This window comes from Nelusetta ayraudi, unplaced genomic scaffold, assembly GCF_046127955.1.
Source record: "Nelusetta ayraudi isolate G7.1 ecotype Tasmania unplaced genomic scaffold, CSIRO-AGI_Nayr_v1 ptg000021l, whole genome shotgun sequence".
NCBI classification, from domain to species: Eukaryota; Metazoa; Chordata; class Actinopteri; order Tetraodontiformes; family Monacanthidae; genus Nelusetta; species Nelusetta ayraudi.
In genome coordinates, this window is record NW_027466071.1 from 4,177,501 (window position 1) to 4,202,696 (window position 25,196).

General features: G+C 41.9%; 2 protein-coding genes across 4 annotated transcripts in view; both read right to left on the reverse strand.

The window, feature by feature from the left end:
• syne3 (spectrin repeat containing, nuclear envelope family member 3) overlaps positions 1 to 1,693 on the reverse strand; it is a 14,293-nt gene extending 12,600 nt beyond the window's left edge. Inside the window, exons 1-2 of one of the 2 annotated variants that reach the window (XM_076027722.1) lie at positions 1,657 to 1,693; positions 1 to 151 (exon numbers count right to left, since the gene is read on the reverse strand). The exon at positions 1 to 151 is cut by the window's left edge and continues 4 nt beyond it. In XM_076027722.1, the coding sequence (XP_075883837.1) occupies positions 1 to 128 (128 nt within the window). In that variant the 5' untranslated portion in view covers positions 129 to 151; positions 1,657 to 1,693. Of the gene's footprint in view, positions 152 to 1,210; positions 1,366 to 1,656 lie in introns of those variants that run through there. The other variant, XM_076027721.1, reaches the window with a different exon arrangement.
• Positions 1,694 to 4,685: 2,992 nt separating this feature from the next.
• Positions 4,686 to 25,196, reverse strand: part of LOC142889105 (neurexin-3a-like) — a 35,705-nt gene continuing 15,194 nt past the window's right edge. The window contains exons 8-24 of one of the 2 annotated variants that reach the window (XM_076027725.1): positions 24,231 to 24,524; positions 23,284 to 23,431; positions 22,719 to 23,102; positions 21,816 to 22,019; positions 20,126 to 20,152; positions 17,476 to 17,595; positions 16,841 to 16,961; positions 16,071 to 16,331; positions 15,482 to 15,672; positions 14,896 to 15,069; positions 13,105 to 13,224; positions 12,681 to 12,862; positions 12,291 to 12,462; positions 11,783 to 11,872; positions 11,330 to 11,637; positions 10,729 to 10,816; positions 4,686 to 5,536 (exon numbers count right to left, since the gene is read on the reverse strand). In XM_076027725.1, coding sequence (XP_075883840.1) covers positions 5,232 to 5,536; positions 10,729 to 10,816; positions 11,330 to 11,637; positions 11,783 to 11,872; positions 12,291 to 12,462; positions 12,681 to 12,862; positions 13,105 to 13,224; positions 14,896 to 15,069; positions 15,482 to 15,672; positions 16,071 to 16,331; positions 16,841 to 16,961; positions 17,476 to 17,595; positions 20,126 to 20,152; positions 21,816 to 22,019; positions 22,719 to 23,102; positions 23,284 to 23,431; positions 24,231 to 24,524 — 3,189 coding nt within the window. In that variant the 3' untranslated portion in view covers positions 4,686 to 5,231. The remainder of the gene's footprint in view (positions 5,537 to 10,728; positions 10,817 to 11,329; positions 11,638 to 11,782; positions 11,873 to 12,290; positions 12,463 to 12,680; positions 12,863 to 13,104; positions 13,225 to 14,895; positions 15,070 to 15,481; positions 15,673 to 16,070; positions 16,332 to 16,840; positions 16,962 to 17,475; positions 17,596 to 20,125; positions 20,153 to 21,815; positions 22,020 to 22,718; positions 23,103 to 23,283; positions 23,432 to 24,230; positions 24,525 to 25,196) is intronic. The other variant, XM_076027724.1, reaches the window with a different exon arrangement.

Below are 25,196 nucleotides of genomic sequence, written 5' to 3' on the forward strand. Positions count from 1 at the left end.
GTATCTCGGAGTCGAGCCTCCAGGCGGTCCCGAGGCCCCTCAGTGCAGTCGTTGGCCTTCAGCTGCCTCTGAACCTCTTCCATCCAGGACAGCGCCAGCTGCTGGTTCTCCTTGAACTCCTCCAACATGGTGACTGGGATTGGAAGTGCAACTGGGAAACGCATGCTTTATACAATCAAAACCACAAGACAGACATTTGTTTTATTTACACTTTTGCATATTTTTGCAAAGTTGAGATTGAGTTTGGACTTTTCCTTTTGATGATTTTTTATGAAGCACTATTATATTTTTTTGTTCCGTTATTCTGTCACAGTGTCAGTGTAAGAAATAATTGCTTTGTTTTTTTTTTGCTTTTTTAAATAAATTGTGAGAGAATTGTGATCTCCATTTTAAACCAAAAATTGTGATCCTCATTTTTTTTTTTCAGAAAGGTGCAGCCCAATTTTAAGTCCTCACTAAGCTTAGAAAAACAAAACAAAACAACAAACAAACAAACAATTCCTCCTCTTCTGCAGCCATGGCTGTTATTCCTAGACCCGTTTCTCTTTAATAATCTGGAGTTCTATGACCTTCACTTCTCGCCCTGCTTCCTGCATCTCCAACACACAGCAGTGTCACACAGCTCCACCCAACGCGTCCCTGAATGCGTCATTCCTTCCAACCACAACATTCCTCCAGTTTTCCCACATTTGAAACTTTGGGAGCGCCGTCCTGCGCTGCACAACTGCAACTTTCAAGAGGCTGTAGTTTGCTGCGCGTCCACTTCTGACATGCATTAGTATTTCACTGTAAAATTAATATTTATTGGGGGTCTTTCAAAAACACTCGACTGTCCACATGAATTTCTTTTACTTCACGACGGAGGAATTAAGAGTGAAATGTGATCGCTCGGGAAGCTAAATGTAGTAACCAGAACCGCAAGTGAAGGTAACAGCACTATTTCAATTGAAATACACACTGTTATAAGAATGGCGAGGTCTGTAAAGAGCAACAGAACCAACCGTGTCTGGTGTTGACCACGGTGGTGCTGCTCGTCAATGTGATCGAGTCCTGCTGGTTTCCCTCGACAGCGAGCTTCTTTCTTTCTATTTTAGTGCTACAAACTACAGTGACGTGCGACGCCCTGCACAATACTGTCAGGAGTGGCATCTACAGTGGCTAAAAGCTAAGCTAACACACAGACACAGCCGTATGAGAATAAATCACTTACGATGTTACAACCGTCACGGAGGAAACGCCGAAACGATCCTGCTGAGTTTATAAATAGAGAAGTTTTAACAGACCGGAAGTTGAAGCTGACTGGATGCGCCGGTCACAGCCTACAACGTAACTCGGTGGTGCGTTCAATGACTCTGCGTAACATTGTAAAATACATTAATGTCTTGGGGGCCAACGCGAAGCTGCAACAAGTTCACAATCATGACACATGAAACGGTTGAGGAAAATGTTTAAATATTCCGCAACACAACCATTATTAAGACGGTCAAGTAACACACACACACACACACACACACACACACACACACACACACACACACACACACACACACACACACACACACACCAAACGCTATCGTCAGTATTCAATAATGACGTCACTATGACTACCGTTTAACTGTCGGTGTTCAATGATCACATCGCATAGAATTTTCCTACTCTGATCCGGTGAGTCGCTATTAAACCAGCAGCCGGTTGGGTTTGTTTTGCTTCTCTTGGCGCCATTACGGTAAGGATGCCCGAGGCGCTCAAACAACAACCATGAAAACCAGGGCGTGTCAAACTCAAATGCACAGAGGAGCCTAAAGTGCCAAAAACAATATTTTTGCAGGTCAAACGGTGAAACAGGGTGAACATAAGACTCTAAATTAGGTGAAAATATTATTGATAAAATAGAATAATAAAATAAAAGCCCTCTTGGGATTAAAAAAATATGCTGATTGCAGATGCCAAAAAAACAAAATCAAACAGGAAGTGGTGGATTGTGTGGAGTGGTGTGACGGTTGGTTTTAATGGAGGATTGAGGTGAACAAATCAATGTAGTGACAGCAGTGACTTCCTGTCTGATGCTCCCAGTCACCTCAGGTTCTACTTCACTGTGCTTCAATCACCTGCAGTCACTTGAATGATGCAGTGTCATCACTTCACAGCTGACCTTGACTGTGCTTAAAGGACAGTCCTGAAACACCCCTGGAAACAGTCCTGAAACAGTCCTGTTACAGTCCTGTTACAGTCTTGCAACAACCCTGAAACAGTCCTGGAACAGTCCTGAAAATCCATGGAAACAGTCCTGAAACAGCGCTAAACTCCCTGGAAATAGTCCTGACACCCCCACCCCTGAAACAGTCCTGAAACCCCCTAAAATATCCCTGAAACAGCCCTGAAACCCCCCTGAAACAGTCCTTCCAGAACTAATGAACTGAAAGAAACCAGTTCATCAGGTTTGTTCATTTCTCCTGATTCCATCCTTACTAAAGTCATGTTTTTAATCCGATTGGCTTGGATTGGTTCAATCATCCCAGAACAACAAATTATAAAGAAAAATAACAATTTTATTCATCATTAAACTCATTCATGAAAAAAAAGTTCATGAAAAGCCAGAAAAGAAAAATTCTCGGTGAAGAAAAAAAGGTTTTCATGGTTTTGCACATCATTCGTTGACAATGAAACAAAAGACATGAGCTGAAATGATCAACCAACTACTCGACTGGAAATGAAGGGCTTCTATTATGAAAACTGCCGATGCACCGATACCACTTTATAACAGAACCAGTAGAGTGCGAGTACTTGCATTTCAGTACTCACTGATACCGATACTGAGTACTTATAAGGCCATTACACATTATAGAATGACTTGGATTTTCCCACAGATGTTGTTATTTGAACAACGTTCCTCGGCAGGTTTTTCTAGAACAAGTTTCACTGCAGTACAAACACACATTCAACACAATAGTGTCATATACATCAATATACAACTGGTACCGGCACGCATTTTACGAGTAGAGTACTCAACCTTGGTATCGACAGCGATACCCGATTGTGGTATCGGTTTCGGTGCATCCCGATTGAAAAACTGACTTTATCAGCTCTCTCTTTTTGTGTGGCTGACACACCAACTAGCACAGTATGAAATAATGAAATCTGAAAATGAAATGAGATGCCGGCCAATCACAGAAGAGGGTTGGTGGAGCCAAACAGCCTCTTCAGTCAGAGTGAGAGAGAACTTCCTGTACAGCTCAAACTAGGACCAAACAAACCTTGTTTATGGTTGGAAGTGCCAACATGAATTCATTGAATCTAGAAATGGCCACTAGAGGGCTCCTTTTTAAAACAATCTAATAAAAATACATATTTTCCTCCATCAAAGCTTTGTTTCTTTCATATTGCAACCACTCACCATGTACAGACTGACACACATCATGACAGGATGGATGTATTTCATACATTCTTTTACTTTGATAGTTTTTGTCTTTGTTGTTTCAGCTGGTCGGGTATAAATGACAAGCTGTTTGCCATCTCCATTTTCATGACTTTTCCCCCCACCTATCAAAATAATGGTTGAATCAAATCATATCAAATGAAATCAAAGAAACATAATAATCAATTACTTAAATAATTACAAAAATAATTGTTCGATAAGAGCTCTTAAGAAAACATACCAGAAACAGAACTTAACATACAAACAAAGGTGCTGAGTGCTGATGATGATGATAACTATGAACAATGAACTGAGGAAAAATATATATATATTTTTTTGTAAATCTGTGTCCATCACTGTCTTTGTGTCCTTCATGTCTGAAAATCTGAAATTAGAGATTTTATTTTTTTAAATAATAGTTTCACAACACCAATAAAAAAAGTTATAAAACAGGTCGAAGGGCATCTCGTATCTGTGGAACAATGGTAATAGTCAAACAGTCATGCAACGTAAAAAAACAAAAACTCATTAAAATTAACTTCCAAATTCTCTTTACAAAATACCAAATGGCTTTCCACATTCTCTTCAAAGTTTTTCTCCAAGTAGATAAACAGTTAATAAATTCCTTCTTGGAATATACGGATATGTTCAGCCTGTACAATAGAAATCCTAAAAAGTACAACTGCTGTGCTGTGTATGTACAATCTCTAATCTACAAAGTACAACACCTAAAGTATAAGAACACATTCAATACATGTTTTTCCATTTTTACGCAGTTGACTGTGACAGCATTTAGACTTCAATTGATTTATTTTTTTGCGTATACACACTTGTTGACAGGATCTCAGTACTGCATTTGATTTTCGACACCACCCTAAGATGAAAGAACAGCAGCCAACGCTTCAACACACACGTATAAAGAGAGAACCCCACCGATGAATCAGTAATTAGACGCTGCTTCCTCTTCTTCTTCTACTGCTTAAATCCAGGTTACTGTGTTTGGGTCTGAAAAGAGAAAGGGCTTCGTTCCCTCCTGAGTTTTTGAGTAAAACACAGTATATTTGATGTCGTTTCCTTGACCACGTGGAGCCATGCACTGTACAGCGTTTTCTCTCCAAAGACGCCGTTGCCCTACGAGCTCCATTACCATGAGAATTTAGAGTCAACCAAAAAAAAAAAAAAAAAAAAAAACTCTATGAAAGTGGCAATTAGATAGACACAAGTTCTCAAAATGTGTGTTATACTTTTTATATTTTATTTATTTTGTCTGAACAAAAAAAAAAAAAAATTAAGGTCAACACCTCAACGGTATTATGTAAAGATCATAAAAATGTGTCATAATGATAATAGAGACCTGTCTTTATCTTCACAATGATTGTTGGCCTAATTTACGTTTGTGTAGCCCTGTATTTATTATCTAACTAGAAACATATAATGTCTATATAATGCCTATCAACTATTTTCCAATTTTCTTTTTTTTTCTTTTTCTTTTTTTTTAAATTTCATACCATGGATCACACAGTTGGAGAAGTCACTTTTGGAGAACGATGTAGCTGTGAAATATACTAGAATCTGTCTCTGAACAGAACAAAGTATTATGTCCCTAAAGTAGCTATTTTTCCTCGTTGTTATGCTTACAATAGTAAGTGTGCTTATATTACAGAACATATCAATTCAAACTACTGGGAACAGTGGTAGTTTTTTTTTGTTCCATTTAAAACCATCATTTGTCACAGCTCCTCAAAAGGAACCTGTTGAGTAAATGCTCTTTTAGTACTTATTTAAAACACTCGGCACGTTCTCGAAAGTCCCAAAGTCACACATAATATTCCTTATCCTTATTCTTCTGCTTCTTGTTGCAGACTTTCAAGCTCTGTTGTTTTTCCTTCATGATGGCTCCATTGCTCTGGACGGCCGAGTTGGTAATGTAGTTCCTGCTCTCGTCCACCTGGTAGGAGCCTTCGTCCCTGTTTCTGTACTTATACATGGCATACAGAAGGATTAGGATGCAGAGGGCGGCGGCCGCCACAATTCCGATGACCATCCCGGTGGTGCTGCTAGATTCACGGACCACCTCCGAGGGCCCTGGAACCCGTCTGACGCCCGGCTCTGTGGGAAGTGCTGTGGGTATATTATGGAACATTGGGGAGGTTATTAAGGGCCCCTGGGCTGGTTGCGGTCTACCTCAAAGGATGTGGACAATGGAAGCAACACTAGGTTGGGCTATGGTTTGACTCATTTTGCTGGAGCATTTTGGAGGGTTTGTGTTGAGGCAGAGGTGGTAGTAGAGGGGCTCTGGGCGGTGGTTAGGGGTGTGCTGGTATTGGTACCTCTACCACGCCTGAAGATTGATGGTTGTTGGGTCTACAAGTCTTAAGTGTTTGAGCTTTGTAGCCACCTTGACAGCCTGACGTGGACAAGGTCTTATCTTTACCAAGAGGAAGGATGGGCATAGATCTTCATCATCAGTAGGGGGCAGGTCAGACTTGAATGCTTTCCAGAGCCAAACCCAGATATCACCAAGCCATCATCATTACAATCATCGCTGCCTCGGTCCAACAAGCAAGGTACCTCCGCCTCAGTGGCCTTCGACAGGGAATCTTTGGTGGTCTCAATAAAGGTGAGGAGTGGGTGGAGGGTTGAGAGGAGGTAATGAAGGGAGCATGAAGGAACGACAGATGGGTGCACAAATGGATCCTGGAGTACTGAGATGGCTAACTCGGCTCCTGGGGTAGGACACAAACACGTCATCATGTTAGAGGACAGCAGAGGTACTTCCAGCCAGGCGGGATGGTGTTTGATTAATGGGCAAACTCAACAATCATTTTGCATTTTCACCTGCACAAATCTACTTTGAAGTCCCGACGCAAGAGGACGAAGAAAGGAAACCAACGTCTGAGTTTTCTGAGTCATCGGACCAATGGTAGTTTGACTGTTTGCCACTAAGTTGAGTCAAGTTGTGTTGTAATTTTAACATTGGACATCTGTGTCTACATAAAACCTTCATCTGGTTCTCGTATTTCTGTGATCCCCCAACCAATCCGCTGTTCATCCACTATGTTCGCCCCTGTTTCCCTTGAGAGGAACAGCAAAATGAGGTAAGACATTGCTGCAGTAATCATACACCATTCCATGAGGCCATACCATCATCTATCTATCTATCTATCTATCTATCTATCTATCTATCTGTGACCAAGTCAAGTTGTATGACAACAGTTTCTCTGAAACAGCGCTGCTCTGCAAATATAAGCCATCTTGATAAAGAAAAAATAAAAATAAAACACAATTTGGGATCTTAAGCATCCAGTAGAATAATGACACCATGTGGCAAAGAACCACCATGGCTTTGAAGGGAGAGACATTTGAGAATTATATAAAGGAAAACCCCTCTATAGCCCCGAAAACAAAGTCCTAAAATTATTTTATGGCATATATGTACGTACAGCTATGTTAATAAATAAATTATAATCAATCACATTAAAAAAAAATAATTTTTTATTACATCTGATTTATATGAAATAATAATACGCTTCTGAACATGATGTGTAAGCAGCATCACTCAGAGAAGCTCTGTGACCAAGAAAAAGCTGTTCAACATCAGATTTACACGTCAATGACAGAGAAGAGTTCCAGAACATTCACTCTGTATCAAACAATATGGTTTGAAAACTACTGACGGCGTCTCGTGTGTTTTAAATGACCGAATGCATGCACTGAAAATGTACAAATTAAAACTTTTATTTATTTATTTATTTTTTTTACATTTAACTGTATCAACAATGTGTGTTCTAATTTGACTTAAAAAATAAATAACTCAAATCCAATGAAAACAATACGTTGTTTTCTGAATGTCACTTTTAGAAAACTTTCAGTAATATATTTTGCAAAGCACCACGTGGTTCTACACTCTGGTGCTGGACATTCCAATGACACAGTCAGCTACATCATGCAGGTATAAGGTGTTAGCGACCAGTCAGAGTAGCCACGCACGGTCGAGCACATACTGTGTATACTGTGTTTAACATGATTCTAGCGTCTCGTCACAAAGACAACCACACATGTCCATAAGGAAAATAAGAGCGAGGATCCAAGAAAATTTAGTTCAGAATTTTACTCCATCATATTTTTCTTATTTATTTATTTTTTTAGATCAGAGATGCAGATTCCAGGCTTTTCAAGATTCTTTTTTTTTTGGGAAGCGCTCGGTTGCAGGTTGTCTTTGCTGAGGTCTGAAATGGCAAGCACCACATGTGGCAAATATAAATGCAGAATAGTTGATGATTTTCATGGCTGAAGACAGTGGAACTAAATTGTGCTTGAAAGATTGTTAACAAACAGTTGAATGCATATTCATTTGAAAAAAGCCCTTTTCAGTCAATGTAGGATGTCGTAATAATATAATTACATATAAATGATTTGTCAGCGTTTTTGTTGCGGTTGATGATGAAAACTTTCAGCTGATATTAAAAGGAAAATGTTGCAAATTTTATGGATTTATTTCATTGATTTATTTTTTAATCTGAGGTTTCCCAGTGGCATAGAAATCACAAAAATTGCAACATGTAGCACCCACCATGTTCAGAGGTTTTAGAATAATGACACAAATCAAAATTCTTTCAAAAACCTTTCAAAGAAAAACAAATAGGTAAACATAAATAAATATGTTGAGAACTTACATCATGATTTGCTCGCATTATTGAGGCATGAAAACAAAAACAGAATTTACAAAGGAGAGTGGTGTAAGAGTTGAAATTAGCGGCTTGGCACCAATCAAAGATTCTTTATATCCATCAAATGTCTTCATTCTTCTAACAGGACAGTACAGGGAGAGCACGACACATACATCCACACCACAGAACGTAAAAAATAAAACACCATCATTGAGTTCTTGTATTTCATCTTTCATAAATACAAAAGAGCTGTATTTACATTTTTAACCATTGCAATCAACCGTATTGATTACTAAAATCTATTCAGTTTCTTTGTCTTTTTTTTTTTTTGCTTCAGGTTTAATTGGTTTTCTCAGTGTAAAATGGCTCAATGACTTTTTAAAATACAATATCTAGACAGAGGGGAGGGGGGGTGGCGGGGGAGGAGGGAGGGAGGGGGGGGATGACCTATGAGCGTACAACAAAGGACATGAGGGTGATGGAGGTGATGGTGTAAGTCAGTTGCCATGTCCGTGTAAAGGCAGTACGAAGCGGTCGGGCAGCATTAGAGCTTTTGGCTGTAAGGAAGGGACGGGGATATACAAACAATGAGCAATAGACATGCCCACCTACAAAAAAAACAACACAACTCCAACACTGACAAGCCTTCTGGCCATCCTAAAACAGTTTCTGTTTAAAAGACATGCACTTTGATTTCATTTGGTTTAAGAGTAAAAATATCATTTAGCAAAGTGTGCATTTCTTTTGGTGTCTATGTATATATGTATATATATATATATATATATATATATATATATATATATATATATATGTATATGTATGTTTGTATATATATATGTATATATATATATATATGTATATATATATGTGTATATGTACATATATATATACATATATATATATACATATATACATACATATATATATATACACACATATATACGTATATATACATACATACATATACATATACATATGTATATATGCATATATACATATATATACATACATACATACATACATACATATATATATTTTTATATACATATATGCGTGTATACACACATATATATACATACATGTACAGACACACACACAATAATGGAGAACATGTAAGCGGTGGATTTGGAGCTGCCTCAAACACTAAGTTGTGCTCTTGGCGTCTTGATGTCAACGTTATTTCACTGTTTTCAGCAGAACATTTAGCACGGATATCAATGTTGTGTTTGTGCATATCAAACACAAACTCACAAGTTAGTGATTGTGAAGTGGCTCCAAGTTGAAGATGGAATATCAAGACTGTTACACAACACAATCCTTCAAAACTCATGTGTATCAATATTACCCCCCCGATAAAAACTGACATGAACTATTGATGTAACACGTCAAAACAAAATGACGGCGCATCATATTTGTTTCATGCATACATACATACGACATGAGCGGACAAAACTTCCAAATGAAAAATGTTCAGATGAGAAACATTTCTGCTTCATTATTGCTATTAATATATTTTTCATACAATGCAACTAGGTTGCAACTACGATGCAAACAAAAGGAAAAAATGAGCAGGAAGGCACTCGACTAAAGAAACGGCTGCTGTCGTGCGTTTTTTGGTAAAGTTATTGTCTTCGCATGGATTTGAATCTGGTTTGCATCTGAGCAGCAGAGTAAAGTGAACATAGTGCATTCATTCAAATTGATGCTGAAGCTCACTGTTGTTATTGCAGTCACTGCTTTTCGTTATAATCATTTTAATAAGGGGTCGTCCTCCAAGCAACATGCATGAGTGCTCTGGATTTGTGCATTAGAAATGAAGATTTGCCCTCTACACAAAACAGCAGCCATTTCAAATGTTCCAAATGGACGTCACAAATTAAAAAAAACAAACAAAAAAAAGCATTAATGGACAAAACGTTTTGCTTTGTTGCATCTAAATCTAAAATAGGATTTATTATTCACCATCAGTTGGCTCAAACATATGACACTGAGGTAAGGAAGTGACATACAGCTGCAAAAGCAAATGAATGACCCAGAAAAACAAAACAAATCAAAAACTGGTACACAGAAATTCAACAATATCTCCATTTCTCCATCACCCAAACACGTCTCTCTCTCTCTCTCTCTCTCTCTCTCTCTCTCTCTCTCTCTCTCTCTCTCCCTCTCTGAGGTAAGGAACAGAATTTTCCTGCAGTGGTCCAGAGAAGCTCTGCTAACAGTAGAAGCCAATTGAAAGATGCAGAGAGTGTCAAAGTCTGTGTCTCAGTTCAACCGGTGGAGTTTGGTGGACTCAAACACTATGTGACGAGCTTTGCGGCATCAGTGCAGCTAACATGGCGCTGCAGCATACAAATATTCTGACATTTGTATGTTTACACCACCATGCTAACCCTTTTTTTTTCTTAAAAAAAAAAAGAGACCCATGTGCAATTATCAGTTACTCTTCCCTTAACTCGCAAAACATCACTTCCTTGATGACGACAACAAAAAAAACCAACCCATTTTGAATCCCAATTTGAATTTGCAGTCATCTGTCCGTCCATCTGATTGGTCTAATCATGGGCGAGTGATGCCGTGAGGATGCCTCCATCCTCCAGGTCAAATGAGTGGAAGCACAGTGAAAGCAAGCAAATGCCAACCAACCTAGCCCACCTGCATGGCTAGTTTCACACTCCTCCAGGTCTTCGTCATCACTCGAGCATTCTGCAGATGACACAATTTCATCTGCATGCTTCATGGGCAGGGCGCCATCATTGGTCGCGTCATCAGCAGAGGTTCCCCGCACACGTGGCCGAAAAGCAAACAAAACGAGGGGACAAAGACAGACAGAGGCAAATGCAACAGTTTAGAAGGTGAAGCAGTTCTTGACATACATCCACCGTGCTCCTCTCAGATACATTTGGCAAGAATTTAAACTGAGCACATTTTATTTTGCACAATGACCCCAAAAATGCCACGTATACATCACATGAAATGTCAATTGTCCTTTGTTGTGGATAATAACTCAGAAAAACTGCTGGTCAAGGCCACTAGAGGGCACTATGATTCATGGGGTATTGTGGGGTGGGGGTGGGGCACAGAAAATATTCTCAGCCAATGGAAGACCAAAGACGGACCGGACCTGCCAGCTGGATCCTGGGTACGATCCACTTTAATGGCTTACCTCAAATGTCCATGCATCAACTACCAACTCCTTTGTGTAGTGTTGTCTGTGAGTCTTGTGATTTGGCAAGTACGTGCATACCTGTACAGTGGAGGAGGAGCGATGCTTCCGTGTGGTGGTGGTGGACATCATGGTGGTGGTCTCAATTAAAGTAGCAGACATCTCTGGAGGCATCCCTGTGGACCTGGCTGCACCTACTACACTGGGCACGTCACCTACCAGCCTCACACTGCCATTGACCTTGATGTTCTGGTTACTCTCAACTGCCATGTGCAACACCCTCAGGCCATTGTAGTACAGGCCGGAGAGCTGGCCCTGGAAAGGCCGGCTGCGATCGCTGCCACCAATGGAGATGGATGCTTGGGTGTTGAAAATGGTTAACTGCCGGCCTGGAAGAAACATCCATCCATCCAACATCAATTCACCAGCGAACATGTGCCACTTGCTTCAAAGTAAAAGGCTTTTAGTTTCCGTAACACGCAACAGTGCACCATCACTCACAAGCGCAGAAACAATGAGCTGTTGGGGGTTTACCTTTCTCTTGTAGCCACTCCTCTACTGGTCTGACGTATTTGAAAGGGATTTTCTTATTGGCCATCTGATATCGTTCAATGTCACTGTTCCCTTAATGGTGCAAGCGAGACACATCAAGACGTTAGTTGTCATTTTAGTAGTTTTACCATCATGTCATATGACACTAATAACATTGCACTACATTTTTTACAGGTTAGGATCATTTATATTTTTATATGGCACAGATAAACCAACAAAAACTGAATCAATTATGATCTTTAATTCACATTGTTTAATGGAAATTCATAATCGAGTTGCTGAGTCCAGCTCCTTGGGTGTGACCCAAAACACCAGAATCCACCAGTTGAGAACCACTGGTGTTTGAAGTGGAAAGAACAGCTTTGGCTTCATTAAAAAATATAAACTGTGGATAATGTATTTTTTTTATATGACATGATGATCAATGCAGCTCACACTAATTGACAATGTCATGTTTTATAAAAAAATATATACATTGATATTTTTGTACCTGTTGGGAAGTGTTCATTGATTGACCAGTTATCCACCTGCAGTGTAGCATTGCCACCATTCCTGGTAAAGCGGACAACATGATACTTTCCATCATTTACTGGGGTGCTACTCTCCTCCACACTGATGTCCACTGTGCCAATGTTAAAGGTTACTCCAATCTTGCCTTGTTGCTGAAGGGAAGAAAGAACGAAAAGAAACAATTATGACATTGTTTTACTTGATGACCAGGTGGGTGGAGTGTTGGAAGACTAAGGAGAAGGACTACCAGTCGGACTCAAAAAAATTCTGGCTAACTGTTCAGCACCTCAGTAATTGGAAGTATACCAACACTGGCAGGAACTCCCAGGTTGGCCTGACCTGCACCTGTGAAGTACCTGTTGAAACTTACTATGTGTAACATGAGGTAGTCACCAAGACCAGGTGCGCTGTCTATCCGGACCAGGATTCCATCCTTCAGGGAGGTGCTGAAGCCAACAGTGAGCCGGTCGGTCCTGGTGCTTGGCCTCTCATTGGCTGGCCACTCAAAGGCAATGAGACCTCCTCCTTTGCCAAAGATGTAAGTTGTCCCGGCTGATCAAAAAGGAAAAGAAAAGTATTAATCATGATGGCGTACAGATTTATTTTTTGCCTAAACAAGATTTAGTGTTTGGTCCATCATACTTTTGAAACATTCGGCTTCGCCATGTTCCAACTTTTTTCTACCTATGTAAGGATATTTTTGCTTTAAACAGTCCCTTGAAAGTAAACTGGAGTGTTTTATTTCTAGTGTGAACCCCACTGGCACTAATCACAGGAAGTGCAAGAAGACTTACGGTCATTGCACTGTGTGCCGGTGTAGGAGGTCATGGAGCAGTCGCAGGTGTAGTTCTCCCACTGCTGGATGCAGATACCCATGTTGGCACAAGAGTCCTCCTGACAAGTGGTGCTGGGACCTGCAGAAGAATCAACATCCACACAGACAAACCCAGCCACACACTAAGTCAACACAGCATATTTGCAACAAACACTAATAATCATAAGAAGAAGATCTGAAGCTCTCAGGAGTTCCACCTTGCCAAGGTGGAGTATTTTTTGCCATTGCAGGTCCTGCTAGCTCCCCTAGCGTAGCTCCAAAAAGTCACTCAGAGACCACCGACATTCTGCCTTGCAGACCTCCTCCATGCTGTCGCCACTGCTAATAAGTTTGTCCAACTAAGCAGCTCACTGACTGACCAAGGATGAGCTTGAGAAGAATTGCTGTATGCAAGTCAAACGATGACATGATGTTATGTGTGTTGGACCTCCTCACAGGCTGGCAGCACTCTGGGCTTCCCTCACTGCAGTGGGAACTCCTGTTCTTCTTACCTTAAGAAGATTATTCCTACCTTTGTGACTTCTAGACTCGATTATTGCAGTTCCTGACTATCAGGACAGCCAAATTCTTATTTTAAGAGCCTACTATAAATTCAAAATTTGACTGCCCATCTCCTAACTTGAACTGTGGGTGGAGAGGATTCACCAGTCCTTGCGTCATTACATTGCCTCCAGTGAATCTCAGAATAGAAGTGAGGATCCTCCAGACTAGAGATCTTCACTCTTAGGCTCCATCCTTCATTGAAGAGCTCACTGATCCATAAGAACCTCTGAGAGCCACTCGGCTCTGAAGATGCAGGACTATTGGTAACTACTGGTAATGGCAACACATAAAGTTTCTAAAAAAAAATAATTCGACGCAATCATCTTGACCTGTAACATTTCTTCCCTGAGGAACTGGTGATCATCTCACAGCCAACCAGGTTGGTGAGATGAAGATGAGATGAGGACCAGTGAGTTGTTGTGCGCAGTTCTTCACCAATGACTTATAAAATGGTAATAAAATTACCAACATGTTGTTCGTTCTTGATAACTGATGCAGTTGAACCATCCAATTCCAAACCATCAGTACTGAACATTGTTATCAAAAAATAAGATTTTCACTATACAAAGAAACTGTCCATATGAGGCTTACTTTCGAAAATAATAATTACACTTATTTCTCTGAGTGTGTAAACTTACTGTCATGTAAAACAAAAGAAGGGCATGATGGTGAACTTGATGATCCAACTTAATAACGTGGCATTCAAAAGCAAAAATGAAGCAAAAGCAAAGTTGTGCATCAATGACTTTAATGAAATCTGTAAAAATCTGCTGATGAATGAAAACAAACACAAACAACCAAATAATACACAACGTGCACAAAAAAAATGCAAACATTTTGTGACGTTTCATCAAACAAACAATTCTCAGCATCTTGGATGTCTCGATGTTGCACTGCGCATGGACATCATGAACACAAAATATGGTAACAAAACAAATAGGATGACATCATAAACAAGCACATAATAATGAAATCTCAGCAATGTCCCAGTCAAGAAGAGGTGAGGTGAATTCAGGTGTTTAGATTGTCAGCAGCAGGAGGAGGAGCTACATGAGAGAGTAAGAAAAGTAAAAGAAGTGAAAGACTAGAATAACGTCACTCCTGAACAACTGGGATCTAGCGCAGGTGTTGTTGTTGCTGGCGGACGTGGAGTTGAAGTACTTTGCGCTGTACTTTGTGTTGGGCGGCAGCCTCATGGACGGAGTACCTTCACATCCTCGGTCGATCTGGCCGCTGCGGAACAAGGCGTCGCTCAGCAGGTCCGGCAGCCGACCGTTGAGGTCCAGCGAGGCCAAGCAGCCCTGGAAACCTTCCCTGGAGGCCACCAGCTTGGGCAGGTTGCTGTACATGCCTGGACCCAGTCCTGCGATGAAGAGGTCACCTGGGGGCAGAACAGTAAGGGGCGCCGTCAGGGCCAGCAAGGGTCTTCTTCTCTGCTGGACTAACCAGACTTAGAAAAGTACATTTTCCCATAAATGTGATCATAAAGTTATTGATGATAGTGTAGTATAATACACGGTGGCCTGCCGCTGGTGCAGAAGATAGTGAGACCATCAGAGAAGAACGATTTACTAACCCTGGGCCGTAGTTTGGCCCACCAGGACCTTTTCCACTGAAGGACATTTAAGGAGACGGTTTGCTGGTTTACTTCCAACATTACACAAAGTTTGTTTAGGGATCAACAAAAACCAACTCCTTGCTTGACTTGTGCAGGTTCCATCAAGCAGGTGTTTTTCTCACTCAGCCTGGAGAGGCTCTGACATGAAAGCCCGTGGTTCTGAGGTTCTGCCTACCTTTCAGGTCCAGGTTCTTGGCTCCGTTGATGCTTTGGCTGGTGGCCGTCTCGTCCACTTTCAGTGTGTGTGTGTTGCTGTTATCTCTACTGATGGCCACATTGTGCCACTGGTTGTCATTCAGAGCCCTGTCACTTTTGCCCTTGATGAGGTTGGGCCCATTGCCAAGGTCAAAGACATAGTGTATGTATCTGTTGGACAGGGGGAAATATACAAGGAGGACATTGAAGAGACTGGGTTGTTTTTCAGTACAGTTAGAACAGAAGACACAGTTTGAATGAAGCCTTGAATAGGTTTGTCAAAGTGTTTTGCATGTAAATATCTTGTTTTTATCATTTTTCCTGCTCTTTGCACTGCGTTTTGTTGCTGTAATTAGCAAATTTCCCCAACATGGAATTGATAAAGGTGTACTATTCTATTCTATACTCAGTGATTTAACTGCCAATCAAACCTGTCAAAATAAAGTGAAAAAAACAACTGGTGTGTTGGTGGATTGTCGACCTTTAAGACCGAGCATAGTGAGCGCCGGTCAAACTGTACAATATCGCTGCTTGCATGCATGGCAGTGGTGACACTGTGCGCCACCTACCCCTTGACCAGTTCCACTGCAATGAAGTCATTTCCATCCCCAGAGTTGAAGAGTATAAAGCCATCTGGCGATGTGGTTTTGAACTGAAAAAAGAGGTGCATGGATGTGTAGGCTTGCAGCGTGGCCAAGCTCAGATAGCTGTTCTTTGATTTGAAAGTGACCGGGTCAGCGATAATGGATCGAATCCCAAAGCGGGCGTTCAGCTCACAGTAATCAATGTCTCCATTCTTGCACAGGTCAATGTAGAGCATGCCATTAAATCTGAGGGGCAGAGGAGCAGAAGCCACTTCACATTGGTGGGAACACACAGCATATCTATGTATATTTTTTTGTTATTTTTCCCCGACAGGTTGAATTGAAGATTTTTATTGGTCACATGTCATGTTACACAGCAGTGAAATGTTGGTGTGGCAGTAGAACCTGCTGTGATTGCACATTAAGAGGAATAAAGAAAGTGTAAAAAAGAGAATTTATAAAAAGTGGCAGTTAGATTTTACAAATGAATTCAGATTTAAATGAAGTTTTACAAATATGGAAAACACAAAAATACAAGTTATAGATAAGGATGTTTGAAGTGTTTACAGCATAACATAATATAATTAGTTGCAAACAATGGAATGCAAAAAAATACAACATCAACAATAATGGTAGTAACGATAACATCAGTGAATAATAAAAATACGATTAGCAGTGGTAATAACAATAATAGTGCAGTATAATATATTATTATAAACAATGTAGAATAATTAGTTGGCCAGGGTGTAATGTACCTAAGGCCCTGCAGGTGGCCGATGAAGCTGGATGGGATACTGGAAACAAAGCGGCGCTCGGTCATAATCCCAGTTTCAATGTTGTGGAACTCCAGTCGTGTGTGGTCACCAATCATCTGCCCTGAAGACGGAGGGGGAGGGTCAAGGGGACGGGGTGAAAAGAAAGACAAAAACAACAACAACAACGACAAAAAACAGAGAAAACACAGCCGCACACAAACACAAAGGGCCGGATTGAAGGAGAATTTTGGTTTTTGTTTCCAATAGAATCATGAGGTCGTGATTGTGTCTCCGTCCAAAGTCGAATGTCGTGATGCATTTTTTAAAAGCATCGTTTCAAACTAAATCTGTCGAGAAAATTCTGTGAAAATACCACGACAGTGTAAAGTAAAACCAATCAAACCAATGACGACATCGAGACCAGTGTGCGAAATAATATACATATACATAATGTATATATTGCATCCATGAAATACTGTAGAGTTATTTACTACAGGCCCCCACCCAAATATTGAGGGGTATTTCACACACTGATCAAGACTATATATGTATATAGATATATAGATATATAGATATATATATACACATAGGTACAAATGTTTTCAAAGTTGCATGTGGTGGAGGCAGATATCTACCTTCTGCTACATCATCGTCAACCATTAGCTTGTAGCTCTTTCCGCGGCGCACCACTCGGACTGTGTGCCACTCATTATCATTAAGCTTTTGTCCAGCAAACAGAGTCTCTGGTCCCTTGCCTGAGAACAACCATCAATCACAGAGTTAAAGACATCCAACAACAAGCTCAAACCACTGCTGGCTTGTTTTCACTCATCAGGGCATTTCAAAAAGAAAAACAAAGGTCAAAAGTTTTTGGACACCCCCCTCAATGAAGAATTGAAGAATCGAGCGAATGAAAGAATCAGTCTGAAGTCTCCAAGTGCAACTTTGTTGTAGTGGAGTCGCCAACATGGGGCTAAGAACGGAATGTTTCAGCAAGACGATGCCCCCTACAGTCAGTGTGCTATAACTACTTAATAAATAACTACAGTATTCCGTCTTATTAACAATAGAAACAAACCCACAACATAAAAACACTGAATAATATTTAATGCTCATATGTGGGATTGAGTCACATTTTAAGGGTGTCCAAAAACTTTTTTTTTCTGCCAGTACTGTGTGCGTGTGTAACACAACTGTTTGTTTTGGACAACTTGCATCCCAGATGACTGTAACACAAACAGAGCAACTTTTCCATTTAAGCTAATTGTCGTTTTAATTTAATCATCAGGAATTACTTTGTATCCCCCCCCCCCCCCCCCCCCCAACAAGTTCATGTCTAACAAAAAGCTAATGGCCCAACTCAAATAATCCAAAAATAATTATAAAGCCATGAAAGGTGCATTCTAAATTAGCCTTAAATACATCTGTGTCCGTGTATACCTGTGTAAAAGTAGTTTACAGAGATCAGTGCCCCCAGTGGAATCTTTGGGTGAGATGTATTTGATTTTATTTCATTTTTATGTTATTTTCAATCAACACCAACAATTTTAAGTCAATTTAAATTCAATATATCGTGAGTTGTGTCAGTCAAAGCACGGCTCAATAGCGCTAGCAGTGTTTTAGCTAAACACTCCACCATGGCAACTACGTCAGCTGCTCACGTCCACTGGTCTCCACTAGGTGGAGACACCTCACTGATTATAGTGGTATATATAGCGTCACATGTTCTTACGTGTTAATTCACGCTGATCGACACGACCAAGGAGTAAACATTACCTCCAGAGGGCGCTCTAGGCTTGCGACAACTAGCAGTGTGTGCTGCTCCTGCACCACTCAACATTCATTTAAACACGAACTTAAAGACAACGGAGAAAGACTGAACACAAGGAGAGAATCCTACTGGGCAGATTAGAAGCTGCAGGTGGTGAGCAGCTGAAAAATGAGCAGCAGAGAGAAAGTTTGCAGTGAGTAGGAAGCTAGTGAGGGAACTGCAGAGAAGCCAAGGTTGTAATAGTCCTTTATGAGAGCCCTGTCACATGGTCTGCAGTGAAACCCCACACCCACCCACCCAGACTGCAGCTGGTTCTTCAACACCAACCACCGCCTGCCCACCAAACCCCACTGCGACTGGACTAGGACTGGACTGGACTTGGACTGGGGCTGGACTGGACTGGACTCAACTGGACTGGACTGCACGAGACTGGGACTGGGACTGGACTAGGACTGGACTGGACTGGACTGGACTAGACTGGACTGGGGCTGGACTGGACTGGACTAGACTGGACTGGACTAGGACTAGACTGGACTGGACTGTGATTGGACTGGGGCTGGACTGCACTGGACTAGACTGGACTGGGCTGGACTGTGATTGGACTGGGGCTGGACTGGACTGGGACTGGACTAAACTGGACTGGACTGCACGAGACTGGGACTGGACTGGGGCTGGAACTGGACTGAACTGGACTGGGACTGGACTAAACTGGACTGGACTGCACTAGACTGGGACTGAACTGGACTGGACTGGGCTGGAACAGGGACAGCACTAGACTAGGACTGGACTGGGACTGGACTAGGACTGGACTGGGACTTCTGCTCTAAAGAATCATAGAATCCTAAAGCAACTTGCATCAACAACTGACTTTAACGTGTTACCATCCAATGGGATTCACCTTTTTTGTAAAAACCTACTTCCAATTAAAAAGTAAGTTTTGATACTTTGTCACGCCACTAACTGGAGTTGAATAATGACACAGTCGAATAGCAGAGAAATGATGAGAACGTAGAACCCAAACTGGAAGTACTGCAATGCTTGAAACGTGGAGCCCAGAACCAAATGAAATGAGGTTATTACAATCCTCAAAAACACTGCTGATTCAAAACTGCACCTTCCTTTTGACTCCTCACTATAACCACTTCAATTTGAAAAGAAAACAAAGTACACACACACGCACATGTTGGCACCACCAGAGCGATAAAAAGAAAGGCGGCGTGGGAGGAGTATTATCGTTTGTGATTATATTTCTTTCGCTGCTATGTCGTTAAAAAAATCACATTAGAAAAATAGAGCATTGCTTGGTTGACGTTAAGACATCGCTAGCATTTAAACCAAAGCTACTCGTCCCGGGTTTAGAGCCCTGAGCAAAGAGTGGAGGGCGGTGCAGTCGGCCAGTCATCTTCCCAAAAAGCAGAACAAAGGAAACACACACACTTGTTTGTTAAGTAACAACAACAACAACAACATCATTGAAGCTTAGAGAGCAAAACGAAACTTGAGAGTTAACTTACTGGAGTTACAGTTTATCCTGATACAGTCTAGATGGGGAAGAATAAATGACAGATGAAATTGCATCCTTCAAGGTTACTGCTGCAGACAACCAAAAACAAAGAGTCCACCCTTCCGGGGACGCACACATGCAGGACGACAGCCATTTTATCCATGTAGTGTTTGGGTAGGAAACATTTTCTCTGGTTTGTCTTCCGCTTTCCAAATCAGCCCTGCATTCAAATCTGGTTTACAGTTTATGTAACTATAAAATGGCTGTTAACAGAACCAGCGACATGTTTTTTTTGTGCCAAAATATTCAACATTTTTAAGTGATGATCAGGTTTGAAAGCCCAGAACACCTGTAGGTGCAGAGGCAGGAGAAGAAAATTTGGTTTTAAACATCAAGTTTGAATTTGCACAACTGCAATATAATAGACAGCAAAGAGTCAGGTGCAATATCACAGTTTGGTTGAGAATTGCTTGCAGGCAATAACGTCGCCACCATGTGGCTGGTTGTTTTCATGTGTCGTCAACCGCAACAGAAAAGTGGGAGTAGACAGCCACGACCCAGTCAACACCAGCACCACACAGAGGCACAGGAACCCCAACCACCATGTCTGTAGCACTGGTCTAATGTCTGAGCAATTAACAAGAATTCATTTGGAACGATGGGATCGTTTTTTTTTTTTACATTGTAAACATTGTAAACGTTTACAGAAGACTGCTGGATGTTGATGCAACTGCTGTTCAATAGAAAGCACTAACGACTAAATTCACAAAGTGAAATACGTCTCAGAATTGAAATGAGTAAATGCAGTGAGTGAAGTATTTATCCAGATATTCTTATAGCTAACAGCTCCTTCAGTTGCCAGCTAGTCCAGGATTTGCTGCGGCTCCTTCAGGAGAGCAGTTTGCCGCTGTGATTGAAGCACCCAGTGGTCTTCAGGGTCTCAGCCAGCTGTAGGTTTTGCTGGGCTCTGTTATCGGGCTGTCCACCAGACGGGTCGCAGGCTTAAGGCCTTTGAAGGGGTGAATACCATCTTTTGACAAAGCATGAAGGAAAATGAAGCACACAGAGAAACACAAAGGAAAACTCAAAGGAAAATCATCATGGACACACCATTAGCAACAAAGAAGCAACCACCCAGAGGGACCAGGAACTGAGAACCATGGAGATGTTGATGGCCCACAAGGAGATTAACGGGGGAAAAAAAGTTGCCTGGTTTATTTTATTTATCTTTTATGCTTAAATGATTGAGGATCAATGAACATAATAATTAATCAGGGTCACCTCTCAGAAAGTCCCAGCACCAACAGAAGTCTAGCCTGGAGTGATTGCACTTCTATTCACTCTGTTTGGTGTGCTGTGACTCACTCAAAAGTTTAGTCGACAACAACAGTATGAATGTGACGCATCTGTCTTCAGGGTGGACTAAACAGGGCTACCATTGAAATTAAACAGATGGGTAAGCTGCTGCGTAAGATGCTGTACATGAGTTGTATTTAGAAGGGGAGTCATGATGATGCGTGTGAATAAAAACATGCAATCCCTGAGGACATCTGGAGACGATCATTGCAATATGGCGAAATCATAGGAAACAATAAGAACAACAGAGGGAGTGGAGTGGAAAGCAGGGGACGGTGTCGTTGGGTGGAGGTGGAGGATCTTAGGCAGACGACCGGGGAGAGAGGCACATGGGAATACAATACCTAGGTTGACCGTCAGTTTGACACGACCCCCGTCCAGCTCCAGCCTCAGGGTGTCGGCCGAGTCTCGGGAGGTGGTGGCCATGAGGAGGCCGTAGGCTCTCTGGGAGCGGAAGCGCAGAGACACGTCCTCGGCCTCCGTGTGCATGATGGTCGGCATCAGGACCTTCATGAACATGCTGCCGTCGTAGGAGAGGATGGAGGCCTCTGAGGGACGAGACAGGCGCACGGAGACACGTCAGCGCGGGGTTCAGGCTCCTTCACTTTGTCGCCACGGCTTCCTGATCTACTTAAAGGTCCAGTGTGCAATATATGACCGGATATATGATGTCATATTGCTGAAGGCTGAATATTCTGCTCATAAATACATGGATAAAAGGGTTTAATAACAGCACAATGAAAGGGATGTGCTTTTCCTCCCATTGGAACGACTTTCATATATATACGAGAATCTCCATGGACCAATCAGGGTCCCAGCGCTCCCAGTGAGCTGCCATCTTGTACCAGCATATTTCTAAGGAAGCCTGGTGTGGACAATCCAGCTGCCTGACAGCAGAGCGTTTGGTATTTAGGTTGAACACTAGGGGGCCTCAAATAAACCAACCAAGAAGAAGAAGAAGAAGAAGAAGGAGAAGGTGGACGTGTGTGCACATGAATGCAACTATAAAACTGTTTTGAACCTGAGTTTTGTATTTGCAGCGTGCATTGTTTGTGTCAGCGGTGCCTCCGTGGCTCCAGACATGCGATGGAGTGAGGAGACTATGACTATCACATCAGTAGAGACCACATTCATTTTGGATTTGATTACCTTGGACAACCTGTTTGGAGACAAGTCCACCTGGGGACCCTGCCTGCCTTGATTAGCAGCAGCATGTCAGGTGTGTGCAAGAGGACGCAGAGCTTTACCTCTCTCGCAGGTGCGCGACCAGTATCCAGTGCCAGTGCAGTCGCAGATGAATCGATTCCATCCTTCTTTGCACACGCCTTGGTTTTTGCAGGGGTAGCTCTCGCACTGCTTCCCAGACTGCTTGCTGCAGGAAGGTTTGATGCCAGCACCATTCTGGGCCTCTGCAATCTGCCGGATGTCTTTGCTTCGGCCGTCGATGAAGAGGTCCCGGATGCAGCCCACGTAGCCGTAGCTGAGCATGGCGGTCCAGAGCTCCGTGGGCAGGATGAGGTTGCTGCGGTCCGTGGGGAGGCCTCCCAGGTACATGTCGCCCTCCAGGTCCAGGATCTCACTCTCCCCACTGGCTGTGAACGGCGTCCTGCGGCTGTTCACTGAGATGGTGCCTGAGAGGAGAGGAGGACAAATAAGATGACTTCAACAATCAGAAACAATGTTTGCTGGTTGAGTGAAATCAGAGCTCAGTGCCATTAATAACCCTAAAAACACATTGTATTTCATCTCCATGGTGTTTACTAATGCATGCTGTAAACACCTGACACTTGCATTCAGTTGACTGCCACTGACCTGAACGTCCGTCTCTCTGAATGTCCACGTGATACCAGGCGCCATCGTTGACCTTTGTCTGGGTTGCCTTGACCTTGATGGTCCCTGAGCCCATGTCCAACAGCAGGTACAGGGTGCCGTCAAGCAGTTCCACCGCAAAAAAGTCCACCTACACAAAACACACGCTTGTTAAAGCAAATGATTCGAATGAATGTGACAGAGCAAGTTAGTTATATTTATTGATCTCTGTGAAAAGGTCGAGTCAGGAACAGCAAGTCGGTCTGAGCTGATGCGACGTCTTAGGATATTTTAAGCAAAGCTTTCATTTTTCATCATCAGCTCACTTTTTAATATTTTTCTTCATCGAAACACCAACTGAGTCTGCTTAAAATGGTTATTATTACCTGAATTATAGTTTTAATAGATCGTTATAGATAGTTTTAATGGCACATTGTCAAGATCGACAAGTGGCGACACAGATAAAGCTGATTATATTTTGCTTAGGTCAGATTAATGTAGATTGCATTACAAATAGTATATTTATCCAGCAATGTGATTCACAGCAGCAAAAAATCAACAAAATTTCCTTCAATTCCAGTTTGTCAATCAGGTGTGATGGTTCTTCTTCTGCTTCTTCTGTTATTATGATGGTGGTGCTTAATATGATGATGATGATTATTATTATTATTATTATTATTATTATTATTATTATTATTATTATTATTAGTAGTAGTAGTAGTAGTAGTAGTAGTAGTGGTAGTAGTAGTAATAGTAGTTGTATAAGCATGTAATTAAAATACTTGCATTACATTTTCATGCTAAAATGCTAAAAGTTATTCTATACTTGTAATTGTATTCCTTAAGAGAAAATGTTGTTTTTGTGTTGTGAATGTTCTGGTGTGTTACTGCAGCTGCTGCAACTACGATGTGTTGGTGGTTTGTAATGTTAAAATGTGCCTTGATGCAACCTTGGCGTTCTTCTGACTGCGGGTGGCGTCTTTGCGCTCCTGTGGTTTCCCGTGGGTGAAGAGGATCAGACCGTTGGGCTCCGTGGTGCGGAAGTCAAAGGAGATGGATCCCATGCGCTTGGTGTTCCACTTGGGGAGGCTGATGAAGGCTTCCGGGGTCTCGAAGGAGATGGGGTCCAGCGTGGCCACGTTCTCACACTTGTACGACACCTCACCCTGGATTTTCATCTTGGGGTCCACGATGCGAGCGAGGCGGGACAGCTCCAGACGGATGTCATTGTTCTTGTACACCACCTGCAGTCAGACACAGATGGCATCGCACGTTATGACTTTCAACGAGAATCTGAATTTCAAATATGACACAGGATGGAGAAGCTCTGGAAGTCTGTTCCATCATTCAGAGCCCCTGTTTCTTTGTTTGAGGGGGTTTTGGATCCACGCCTCTGTGCTGCTCACACACTGAACCAAAACCAGGAACCAATGAGTCACATTTCTGCTTTACAAATCAATGACTTCACACCTATTGTTGTACAACACAAACCAAAGATCCCAATTGTGTGATTTGTTTTTGTTCAGTCGTGATTATTTTGCCTTCTACTGGTCTGGTATTGGTGTTCACTATCTATCAAGACAGCAGAACCATCATAGTGACTGAAACATCAGACTTCATATCAAGGAGCTCTTTTTTCAAAAAACCTGCTGCCATGTTTTAGGCCTTGCCTGTCAGGGCCGCTAGGGGGCAGTCTTTCTCCCAGTGACTCCCAGTGACTGAGAAGTGAGATAGTGAGAGTTGAGGGAGTGAGAGGTGAGAAAGTGAGAGGTGAGGGAGTGAGAGGTGAGGGAGTGAGAGAGTGAGAGGTGAGGGAGTGAGAGAGTGAGAGGTGAGGGAGTGAGAGAGTGAGAAGTGAGAGAGTGAGAGAATGAGAGGTGAGAGAGTGAGAGGTGAGGGAGTGAAAGAGTGAGAGG